General features: G+C 43.0%; 1 protein-coding gene across 1 annotated transcript in view; it reads right to left on the minus strand.

Annotated features, from left to right (window-relative positions):
* Nucleotides 1–7,840: 7,840 nt before the first annotated feature.
* LOC124545888 (43 kDa receptor-associated protein of the synapse homolog) overlaps nt 7,841–13,259 on the minus strand; it is a 109,917-nt gene continuing 104,498 nt past the window's right edge. The window contains exon 9 of the mRNA XM_047124847.1: nt 7,841–8,033. Within this exon, the coding sequence (XP_046980803.1) occupies nt 7,841–8,033 (193 nt within the window). The remainder of the gene's footprint in view (nt 8,034–13,259) is intronic.

Raw genomic sequence — 13,259 nt, forward strand, 5'->3', positions numbered from 1 at the left:
ATGAGTTAACCCTCGATAGGTATGCAGCCGACCCAAAGTACAGTTAGTGTTGGTAGGACTTAAACCGACCAAAGGTGCTAGGAAAAGCACCGTAGTCCACATTTACTTATGGTAGTCTGTTGTAGTTTTACAACTCTAGTGAGTAGTCAAAAGTAGCGGCCGCTGGAGCCCATGCTGCACTTAGAACCTGGGACGTGGAACAACTATAGATATACTTACTTGGTACTGATCACTTTCATCTGGATACAAGTACTTTTTTACTTTATGCTTTTCAATCGATTCTTCTGCTTGTATCAGTACTTTTATGTCTATCATGTATCATAGCGAATAATTTTATTATTTACTGGAAATCTTGACGTCATAACTCTGATCCAAGTGTTTGGATTATTCAGTGCGTCAACACCAAAAGCATGTCAGCTGAATGTTGTTCTTGCGAGCGAGAAATTAGCCTACCGAAAGATTTTGTGTCGCTTAGCCAAACTTAGCATCGTATCGTTCACAGCTCGTTCACTGGAATCCTCTTGTTTTCACGATTCGACTTAGTTATTTGTCTTTGCATTATTGCTTAAACCCGTTTAAGTAAAATAATTGCTGGATCAGCAGACAGAGTGGCGCGTACCAACTTGGCAGCATTTTGATAAACTAAATCATAATAAAGAGAATCGTAAAATTGCTTGAAAAATTTTTGAAACCCTATTACTTCTCTCTCTGTTATGAATTTTAAAAATAGGTGGAGCTGCTAGAGAGTATCTTGTACGTTAGGTAGTCCATTACTTACCATTACTACATTGTGTTTATTGTCTCTCTGCAGACCTGGATTTCGATTTGCTTACAACTAGGGCTGTCTGCATATCGTTTACGACAGACTTGTCGTCCGTTCTACAGTTTATCGGGTTGGAACTTGTAAGGGGTCCGTAGGCCCTTACTATAAGTTTGCACTCGGCACAGGTCGATAGGGCAAACAATCGATAGTGTCGTGTTGCGAGGGCGAGTGTAGAGTTGAAGTCAGTTCCTAGGTTGCGGGCCGAGCCGTGTGGAGGCCTGTTGTTGTAATGCAAGGTCTTACCGACAAAGGGAGTGGCCATCGCCGCGGTTTAACCCCTTTGTGTTAGAATAATACGGGAAAGTGAAGAAGTACAGGGTGATTCAAAAAGAATACCACAACTTTAAAAATGTGTATTTAATGAAAGAAACATAATATAACCTTCTGTTATACATCATTACAAAGAATATTTAAAAAGGTTTCTTTCACTCAAAAACAAGTTCAGAGATGTTCAATATGTCCCCCTCCAGACACTCGAGCAATATCAACCCGATACTCCAACTCGTTCCACACTCTCTGTAGCATATCAGGCGTAACAGTTTGGATAGCTGCTGTTATTTCTCGTTTCAAATCATCAATGGTGGCTGGGAGAGGTGGCCGAAACACCATATCCTTAACATACCCCCATAAGAAAAAATCGCAGGGGGTAAGATCAGGACTTCTTGGAGGCCAGTGATGAAGTGCTCTGTCACGGGCTGCCTGGCGGCCGATCCATCGCCTCGGGTAGTTGACGTTCAGGTAGTTACGGACAGATAAGTGCCAATGTGGTGGCGCTCCATCCTGCTGAAATATGAATTGTTGTGCTTCTTGTTCGAGCTGAGGGAACAGCCAATTCTCTAACATCTCCAGATACTGTAGTCCAGTTACAGTAGCACCTTCGAAGAAAAAGGGACCAAAAACTTTATTGGCTGAAATGGCACAGAAAACGTTCACCTTAGGCGAGTCACGTTCATACTGAGTTGTTACCCGCGGATTCTCAGTGCCCCATATACAGACATTGTGATGGTTGACTTTCCCGTTAGTGTGGAAAGTTGCTTCATCACTAAACACAATCTTTGAAACGAAAGACTCATCTGTTTCCATTTGAGCGGTCGCCATCTTAGCATAAACTGACGCTGACGCCTAGTCAACAGCGCCTCAAGCGAACAAATGTACAACTAAATGAAACTTTATAGCTCCTTTAATTCGCCGACAGATAGTGCTTAGCTCTGCCTTTTGTCGTTGCAGAGTTTTAAATTCCTAAAGTTGTGGTATTCTTTTTGAATCACCCTGTATAATTAGGAGAGTGATCAGTGATACTTCTGTGCCGAGATTTTGGTTTCGCGTCTACCGCGCCGGCATCGTTTGAATCGCAGTGTTGGATTACAGTGATTGAATTTGCGTGTGACGATTATGAATACCGAAGAAGCCTGTGCTGAGATTAGCCGTTATTAAATATGTATGACGAAGGCAGTGGCTGTCTCCTTCTTTTTGTGTTTTTGAGACGAATATAGGTTCTTGATTAGTGAAGCTGTGTTGTTGTTCTTCTTGTTACCAGACATTTCATTATTACAGCATTTGAGAAGGACAAAATGGAATGTAACAACTCCGTAGCAGTCAATTCCGATTGCCAGCCCCATTTGGTACACGGTCACACTAATTAATAATTATTTGGGCTGCTATCAGATCCGATCGGGTCGGGAAAAATAAATCGGAGGTGTTACAAACTTCGAGGGTGAAGTCCCGCATCAACGGCTACCGGCTTTTACCTTCCGTCAAAGAGTTCCACTCCCGTCTGAACTTCACTCTGATTGACACGTAGCGGTACTCGCCTATCGGGCGCGAGCGAAAAGAACAATTTGTGCCGTTGCCTAGTGGGATACAATATAAGGAGCTGTGCAATGTTGCTATGATGTGTAGCATAACTACACTTGGTGACCTGCTGCCGTAACTGGCTCTGAGCACTATGGGACTTAATATCGATGGTCACCAGTCCCCTAGAACTTAGAACTACTTAAACCTAACTAACCTAAGGAAATCACACAACACCCAGTCATCACGAGGCAGAGAAAATCCCTGACCCCGCCGGGAATCGAACCCGGGAACCCGGGCGTGGGAAGCGAGAACGCTACCGCACGACCACGAGCTGCGGACTGCTGCCATAACTGCTGGAGCTGCATTGACGCACTAGAGAGCACAGGAAGCAACCGCATGTTTAAATGAAATGCGTTGTCTTGGACGAAAAGATCTACTTGCTGTTTGAAATGAATTTCGCTTCGCATAGAGCGCAACAGTTGCTAGCTTCCTTCATCTGGAGTTTCAGTAACGTTATTAACAATTGTTTCATAGAAAAAACTCTTTATTTCACAACTTACTTGAAATCAAATGTAAGCTTTGGACGTAAGTGGACGCCGTGTACTAACATACTCGTGCAATTTCAGAACGCCAATCAGTATATGTGTTTTCTGATCAGGCTGTCAGTAACCGTTCAACTTAGAAGCCAGTAAAAGATATAGGTGCATCTAATGTACCATAGCAGCTTCTCATTCACAGGTATCACTTCTTCTTCACCATCTAACCAAACTACTTTGCTTCCGTTTAAAAATTGCTATCTTTCCGGTCAGGTATTCATTACGAAAACTGACGTAACTGCCTGAGACTCAGTTTTCAGTTAGTCCATTATGTTGTAAACCAATGATTATTTGTGTCATAACACCATAAAATTAAAAGTTCTGCAACAGAAAATTGAAATTTGTGATCAGTAGCAAAGGAGCAATTACTGTAAACTTTTTGTCCAGGCTAATAGATTGCTGTAGGAGATGTAGTTGTAAAGAAAATTTATTCGTTTCCTGTGCGTAGGAGATAAGAGGAAAGCACTTGCAAAGGAAAGGTCGGAGTTAAAGGGCAATGTCAATTTTTTCAGTAAAGAAACCACAATATGTGTTTTTTTCACAGTGTTATATTTGAGCAATAACATTCTGTAATATAAATATTTGTAGATAAATACGTATTGGCACAGTTTAACAGACAATCACTGTGTTTGTGTTTGTGTTTGTGTGTATAAATGAGCTCGCTCTCTATCACGTCACGCAGATCTCAACAGACAACAAACGCCGACCGCAAGTAACAGTTCCGTAAAAACATCAACTACACAATAACGACGAATTATTAACCACGAATTCTTTTCTTGCGCATATTTTTTCCAGTTTAACACTATATATATATGTATTTGCAAGCAGTATAAAAATTGAGCACTAGAACACCTTATCACAGGGTACATACAAGTAGTGGGATCATTAAGGACAAACGTCATTCCCCTCTGCTGGGGACACACTGCGGAGCGAAGTTCCCGCCTCCGTGCAACACAAAGACAGAGGACAATTAGAAGGACAAACTCTATGTGACTATCTCCGAACGGAATTTTCTAGAAATCAGAATCTGTCGCTACTCGAATTTCTTAGAAGTAAATTTGACGACAAACATTGAAACGACTAGACTACGTAAAAGTTTATGACTGACCCGAACTGGCAATTTACGTTTGTTTATTATAATTTTTTTCTGTGTGTTTGTCGTTGATGAGTGACAGAATAACGGACGTTGCGGCGCAGTCTACCAACAATCTACAAAGCGCTTGAGCTCGTGCCGACAGTAGAGTGCCTGTTTGGAATTCTGTTAGAATACAGACGTGCAGTGCATTGGAAAGATCTAGCTAACACATACATATACATATATATAATATATCAACGGCGAGTATAGAGCTGTGTTTGAGCAGTCGAATCATCAAGGGTGCTTCAGTTCATTGTTTCTAGCGGCCGGATGCAGACAAGCACCAGTCCCATATCTCTGGAGAGTCGTCCTCAGCCTTGTGGCACCTCGCGATGGCTGTCTGGCTTTCTCACCAGTCACCCATTCCGTGACCCGCACTGTGTTGATTGTCAAAGGCAGCTGAACCGGCAGCTCATCGAATAGCTTTCGGGGCATACACCGTTGCGAGATGCTCCGACGGACAGAAAGTGTCCTGCGGTGCCAAGAATACTCCGCAAGAAAGACCATCACAGATACACAACTGGACTCCCGGCGAAACGTATTATGGGAAGATATTCGCACTGACCCTCTGTAGGCAACAACGCTCACGGAACTTTCGTTGTGGAATTAGGAATTATTTTGGCAACTGTACATTCCAGTTGACTGCCGACGTGTACGGTAGTCTGTTTTCCTTCTTTTTCTCTGCTCGCGTCGATAGTAGATGGCTTGAGACCGTACTGTCCAAGATCGAGAGTACGAGACGCGGTTATTATTCCTCCTCCTCCTCCTCTTGGACTAACTCGTCCTTCCTAGCGGCAGTTTTCTGCTAAACTGAATAGTCAGTGCAGCCATTGCTGACACCCCGAATCCATTGTTGAACCATAAGTGCCACAACCACTGCACCATTTTCCATTGTACGGACAAAAGATTCGCAATAGCAAGACTGCCATTATTAGCAATGTCGCTATAGACGTTTCTTACACGTTCAAGACGTCCGCATTGTCTGGTGCACAGCAGCATTCAGAGGAGGTCTTAAACTGGAAGCCATACTTCAATTTTACAACAGAGGTTGTAGTTCGTTCAGTGAAGTGCTGAGGCTTACTTACGTAGTTTCGGAATTAACAGCTAAGTTTCCATCAGGGGAAGTCTTCCATTGGAGGCAGGCATCAGAAAGCGTATTAATAGAGCAGAAAACATCAGCGAATAATAGTCTGGCTTACACATGCATAGGATCCGAACTTTATATGCAAATACCAGCTGAAGATTTTGCTGGTCTCACTGGAGTCAGTTATGCCAGGCTCTGTTCGTTGCTTGGAAGTGTTTCTGGCCAGTGAAGTACCAGCAGTTCCTTCGATTAAAATCCTTCAGCACTACGCTTCATCTCATCAGTCACTTCTTCTGATAATTCTTGAGAAGAATCGGTTGCTTCACAACATTTCAGCGTGAAATCCAACCTGTTGCAATTTTTCCGGGTTATTTCGTGGAATCTGTGAACATTTTACATTTCCTCTGTTAATTTCTGAGAAACATCAGTTACCTTATGTTTCCCCCTCAAGCTTAAGCTGCAGCAGTTTCTCAGATTTACTTCGAGGAATCCATAACTCTTCTCTCACAATTTGCACGAAGAGCAGCAAGTAGTGGAGGTTGCACAAGAACTTGGAATGGTAGGAAATCATCTGATAGAAGTGGCTGGTTGACGAGAAATTCTACCGTAGAAACACGCAGCCGCCATAATCGATCACAGCACAGAGACCCTTCGCAGTCACCACGTTTGGCATTTGGGGTTCACAGAACATGTTTTTCCACTAAATCTTCGCCACTAATACGCACTTCATGATCTCTCTAGCGTAGTATTCCTGAATTTCATTGACCCGTTTCATGCTGGCCACCATCTGAATTCTCAGGTGAATGTCCTAGTTACTACTACATCACCTTACCTAGAGCTATACAAATAACTGCTTGTGTGCTGACTTCAGCTTCATTAACCTAGTTTCCATTCGCTGAAGATACTGATCACTACGAGACATCACCGTAAATCTCAATTCAGATTACATTCCATCCTTTTTTCCTCTTCTGTTGTCTCAGATGGGGGTTTTGTGGACAAAACGTGTTTCACCTGAGATTTGTCAGCTGTCTTCTCGCTTGCTTGCCATACACTTTGACGACTGACTGATTTTACCTGTTACTTTGGTGCCATATATATGGAAATGGCTCCCTTTCAGACGTTTTCAGCAGCCAATTAATGACGATGATTTGTCTCAGCTCTGTACTTACACCTCGTCCTCATATGCTTCTCATACTGTACTGCAAAATTCTTAAAAGTGGTGCTCACTTTAATGCTGTCACTACACAAGCTATCCTCATAGCCTTCGCTTCATACGGTTTTAGCAGCCAATGCGTTCACAAGCCTTGTGTCAGTCCACTTCTGTCAACCGTTTCTCAAACTGCTACTCAGGTTCTGCGCGAGTACCACAAGGCAATCTATCCGTACATTGGAGGCGTCAGCATTAAACATTTTATTACATACAGCTTTGAACCCTAGATGTAACTGAGAAGCTCTGTTGTTGGACCCCTGTTGAGCAATATAAGGCCATTTCTCACAGTGTCTTGACTCGATGACCAGTATTAACTGACAGGCTCGGTTATTAGAGTCTCATCTGCTCACATCTAAGGCAATACCCCTTTTCTTCGCATGTTGGAGGATTCCATCATCTCCCACAGTTTTACAGCCAGCCTTGATACTCATTCAGTGTTGAGAAGCTCTGCTTCCGCTATATTTCAGCCAGCCTCGACACCGAGAATTAACTGATTGTCGGAGTTCTGTTTGGCGAAATGTCACCCGCACACACTGGCGGTTCCCACCATTTGTACAGTGCCCAGTCTCGATGCCCTGAGTTATCTGAGATGATCTCTCCTTGGGGTGTCACTTGCTCTCACCTTAGACAGCAGTCCATCTCTGCACGCCAGTGGAACCCCATGTTTTCCACAGTTTTTACGTCCAGTCTCGATGCCGACCAATATGGAACTCTATTGCCGCAGTCCCTACAGGCAGATGTCATCTCCATACACAAGAGGTGACAAACATGCTCCACATTTTTGTATTCTGTCTCATTGCCCAGAGTTTACTGAGAAGGTGTGTTGTTGGAGACCTGTCAGGCACTGTATCTTCTCGTACATTTGTCACCCAACATTTCCCGCAGTGTCCACCCTCGATGCCCAGTTTGAGTCCCATCTCCTCGCACCCGAACCAATACCACGTCTCCACACGCTGGAGAATGCCAACATTTTCGACAGTATCACATCCTGCCTCGACGCCCAACCAAAGTGGGAAGCTCTGTTCTCGGAGTCCGGTCTGCCGACAGCCGGCGCCTAGAAGGAGGTCTGCGAGAAGGCGTGCGGGGGGCGGCGCGGGGAGCCTCGAGACGGCCGCCAGCCGTGGGCCGCGGGGCACGTGGACGAGCGCGCCAGCGGCGGTGGGGGCGGCGGGGGCGGCGGCGGCGGCCGCAGCCGGGCTCAGACGGACGACGTGGCCTGCTGCGAGTCCAGCGTGAGGCTGGAGGCGCGCAGGCTGACGCTGCTCAGGCTGAAGCTGGAGCGGTGCGGGTCGTCGCAGTACAGGTACAGCCGCGAGCTCACCGAGCGCTGGCAGTCCGGGCACAGCCGCTTCTTCTTCTTGTCGCGCCGCCGCAGCAGCTCGTGCGCGCACCTGCAACACCAGCGTCATTTCCACTGCCCGTCCGCACACCGCTACAGATCCCTACATGATGTACCACACGGCTCTGTGTTGGGTCCTTTACTATTTCCAGTACTTTAACCATTTTAATCGCCAGGTAGGCCATTGGTCTTAAATAATGTTTATCACTTTATTTATAACAAAAGCCGATTTCTTTTGTATTAGTACATACGAGGTAGCATCCCTGATAAGTATGAATAACATCCTTATGTTTCTAATCCTGTAGGCTTGAGATATCAGCCAACAAGTGAGTATTAATATATGGATGTCCATCCTATTGCATGGGTGAGGGACTTCAGCTGATGTTATGTATGAGAAAAAGTACTACCACAGCTGTATCTTGAGAATTCATGACGTCGCTTTTCTGGCTTAGATTTTTTTTTAAATGTGACTTGTAAGTGCTGCATCTCTTTCCAGTCAGTACAAACTTTAATTTTATTAATGTATTATATACCTAATATGTTTTAGAACAGTTAGTTTAATTCTGAAGACGACGCTCATAGTAGTGTCGAAACCTGGTCAATTTTGACTTAATATTTATGACCGAGGGCTTATTTGTTCTAATATAATTCTGACACGGTCACTGAACTTTAGCAGCTATGTTCAAAGTCTTGAGAATGAATTTATTGTCTCACACGACCAGTTTCGGTGGCACATCACCGCCATCCCCTGACCCCACCACATCCGGAAGAGTATTAGATTTCCTTGGCACATTTATTGTGGAGTCCTTGTTATTTGTACTCGTGGGTTGGTTTCCTCAGGACTCTCTACTCGACACCGTGTTGTCTCCAACGGAAGTTTGGCAGTGGTGGGGCCTGAGGATGGTGGTAATGTGCTGTCGAAACTAGTCGTGTGAGACAATAAAGTCATTCTCAAGATATGGCTGTGGTGGTACTTTTCCTCATATAAGTGAGTATTAGTATGTTCGTGAAAATACATGTTCAGTGTTGGTGGCAGGTGTAAAACATTGTCATAAATTGTACTAAAAGTTTTCTCGACAGTTCTTTTGAGCAATTGCTTCAGAAACCCACTCGGAATGTAAATGGTTGTGGAAACCTACACGGCCTCTTAGCAACAAATAATGGTGAGGAAATAGGGAGCATCACGACGGATACAGGGGTTAGGGACCATAGGGGGTTTTTGTAGCGAGACTAACCACCACCGTGACCGCTACGGTCGCAGGTTCGAATCCTGCCTCGGATGGACGTGTGTTATGTCCTTAGGTTAGTTAGGTTTAACTAGTTCTAAGTTCTAGGGGACTGATGTCCTCAGATGTTGAGTCGTATAGTGTTCAGAGCCATTTGAACCATTTTTTTTTTTTCAGATCAGTTTTGATCTCTCCAGCCATTTTCTAATCGTGTCCGCTTTGGCTTTACTGCTGTTGTAAGAAAACTCGACTATTTGTTTTGTGAGTATGTCTGGGTTTCTTCTTTCAGTGTGTAAATATTATCATAACCTGCGTTTTTTAATGTCACTATGGAGATTGTATGTTGTTTGATTTCCTGTTTGCCTATGAGTCGGTATTGTTCGTCTACAAGCTTTGCACCCAAAATTTTTCTTAGGATTTTGCGTTCCTTTTTCTCAATGTTTACAATATCTGTTTTCCTGTTCAAAATTAGTGTTTCTGGTCCACTCAGACATTCTAGTTTAATTACTGTTTTATGATATCTTAGTTTTCCGCGCTTGGAGATACATTTCTTGTTGCAGATATTTTTGTTAAGTTGCTGTGCAGTTTCCACCTTTCGACATCTAATATCTTTCTTTTCTTTCGATTCCATGTTCTTGAATGGTTTCACTGAGGTATCTAAATTGCTTAACTGGTTTCATTTTGCCGTGTTTCGCCTCCAGGAATTCTGGTGCTTGTTTGTTGTATGTCACGTATTTTGTTCAAAGGTATTTGGAGACCGACTTTTTATGCACTTTAATTCGAGGAATTGCTGTAGTTGAGACTGTTAAATTGTCTTCAAACGCTGGAAATCTATAGATAACATGTGTCTGTTTAAAATGATTGGTTCGTGAATTTTGAGGACTGATTTCTGTTTGAGGCGTTTCTCAAGGACGCTGTTGAGAAATAATGGAGACTATCTGCTTGTCTTACTTCCGCTTCGATTACGAAAGGATGTGAGAGTTACCGCATAAATTTAACCTCGCCGACTTCTGTCAGTGTTTGTTTTATGATTGCAAATATTTCAGATCTAGATCCTGTTCTTTTAATATTTCGAAGAGCGATTCGTGGTCAACTGAGTCACAAGCTTTTCGGAAATCAGTAAATGTGATGACTAAATTTTTGCAACAAATTCTCTGATGTATTACGGTTAGCTTTAGGTTTGCTCTGGACACGAACGGCCGGTCTCAATTCTGTCTGATATTCCCCAAATTTTGCCTCAATTTATTATTACATTATTATTAATATTATTACTATCAGAAAATCATTGAGTTATTTAGCTTCTGTGCTGAGACCTGTCCAGCTAGACTAGAACTGCCAGTGACAACGCTATGGCGAGTACGGCTAAAAGGTTCTCGGTGACAAACTAACTCTCTCGCCCGCAGGACAGTGCTACGGCAAGGCAATGCCTACCACCTATGTGGGAATCAAGAGCGACAGGAAGAAATGGAGGAGCACATTGACAGTCTTTCCCCACAAGAACTAGAGTAAGACTGGGATATGCACTGTCTAATCTCATCCTGGAGAGAGTCGTAAGAGAGAAGATTGTGATGCGCTAAGAACGGAAGGTGGCTGGTTTCAGATATTTGCTTACGCAAACGACACATCGCTTGTGAACGAGAGTGAACAAGATCTTAGGGAGATGTACAAAAGGGACGCCATAGCAAGGAGTACAGCCGGACAGAAAATAGAAATGAACGTGCACAAGAGCACTTCGCAATTGACGGGTAAAGATCAAGTCTGCTGATCAGTTCAGGAACTTGGGGAGTTGGTACAATAATTATAACCAAATACCCAAAGATGTAAATGAAATACTTTCTGTACAGAACATTCCTGGACTTCTTTCCACTTATATTTTTGCTGGATGCAGATGTTTATATGCCCTCAGATACACGTTCTAGTCTAAAGATGTATCATATGCGGCGAAAATGGAGGTCTGCAATGCCATTACATGCTGCATTGTCCACTATGGTTCAGAAAACTGAGCACTAACTAAAAGGGAGATGCAGAAGCTTCTAGTATTTGAAAGTTAGGCGATGAGAAGAATATGGGGCCCGATGAGAAAGGAAGATACTTGGAAAGCAACAATAAATACTGAAATTTATGAGATCGTGAACCAGTTCAACGTTTTTAGACTAGCAAAAGAGCAGGCGACTGCAATGGGCAGGTCACGTACCCGACTTCCTAAGCAAGGTTTCGTTGCCTGCATTACAACTATAAGGGTCCTGGGTAAGCCAAGAAATAAATGAGAAGATGCCGTAAAGATATATGTGAAGGTCTGAGAGTAGAGGTGAGTAAAGTACATAAATGACGTAGTAAATGGTAGGATTACTGGTAGTATAGGTAGCATTCGTAGGGAATGAAACATAAATTGATGTGAAGGAGAGAAATTGGGAGCCGACGATTTCTCTTTGTTTGTCTGTTTTGCACATAATTAGAACAGCATATCGTTCAGCATAAGTCCATTATGTATTTCATATGCTTGCTGAAAATGAATTGCATTTTATATGTAATAATAATGATTTAATAACGTAGCTTCTGGCCTCTATGTAACCAAGACATTTACTTTTGATGGAAGTACAGTTTACATGCACACACATAAGAAATCTGTATCACTGTTCTGTTATTTTGTACTAAATGAAACGTTCTATAATACTTCTGAAGCGTAGACGATTCTAGCGAGGACTTCGTCATCGTCTCTGACAGAAGTTGTTGCAGGAGTGCCCGATCAAACTTATGATTTGGCGTTTGAGTGACTAGATTACTCATCAGATGTGGACGCAGACATAGTAGGCATCGATGTTTCAGTAGTTGTTTCACAAGTGCCCCCCGAAGGTTCTCCTGGTCTCTGTATAGGTTCCTGAGCCACATGTTCGATAAATTATGGACAGACTCTACACTTGTGAAGCTGATCTCATAAATGAGTAGCCACTGCATTATGATATATGGTTCCGCATTACGTACACGTGGCTTCTGTCTTGTATTGTACAACTCCCGCACTTCCAAAGGATGAAGCATATTGAAGAACGCTTGTCGCATACTAATATACGGTAGGTTACGCGGGCCTTTGTATACAGGGTGTAAATTTTAACCTGACAAATCAAAATAACTCGAAAAATAAGCTTCACACGAAAAAATGTGTAGGATCCAAAGTTGATTTTTTTCAAGGGGGACATCTTCTGGTGCTAAAATTAGCCCGCCACCCCAGCCGCCGGGTGGGTGGGGCGGTAGGCAAATTAAAAATTTCAAATGAGAACCCCAATTTTTATTGCAGAATCAGATTCTACATAAAAAACTACGTACATTTTGTCTTAAACATTTGTTTTGGTTCTTATTAGTTGGCGCTGTAATTAAAAAAATGTAAATGACGTAAGAGCCGCGATATGGTGTGACCAATGTGATATAAGTCAATAAATTTATGAATGTCGTTTTCTACGTTTTTCCACCCGAAATTAAACGACTCTAATTACGCAAGCACCCCAGTTGTGAGACATCTCGACAAACAAGAGTGTTTACTTCGAATCTAATGAAAAATTAGGTTCGTGAGTCAGTTAGTTTTTTAGTTAATGAGTTCACTCGTTAGTGAGTAGGATGTTTGGTTAGTTAGTTAGTTAGTCAGATGATTTGTTTGATAATTAAAAGTTGTGTGACCTCATGACCACGAAACAAACACAACTTATCCGAATCTGCGGAAGAAATTAATATTTGGGTCAATATTTGTAAAACTCTAATTCCTTTCTATCGAACCTCACCCTATGGGGTGAGAGGAGAGTTTTAGTTTTAGTGAATCAAATGGTTCAAATGGCTCTGAGCACTATGGGACTCAACTGCTGAGGTCATTAGTCCCCTAGAACTTAGAACTAGTTAAACCTAACTAACCTAAGGACATCACAAACATCCATGCCCGAGGCAGGATTCGAACCTGCGACCGTAGCGGTCTTGCGGTTCCAGACTGCAGCGCCTTTAACCGCACGGCCACTTCGGCCGGCTTTTAGTGAATCAAAATTTACGAAGTAAATAAGTATTACCACGAA

The sequence above is a fragment of the Schistocerca americana genome, chromosome 8 (assembly GCF_021461395.2).
Source record: "Schistocerca americana isolate TAMUIC-IGC-003095 chromosome 8, iqSchAmer2.1, whole genome shotgun sequence".
NCBI classification, from domain to species: Eukaryota; Metazoa; Arthropoda; class Insecta; order Orthoptera; family Acrididae; genus Schistocerca; species Schistocerca americana.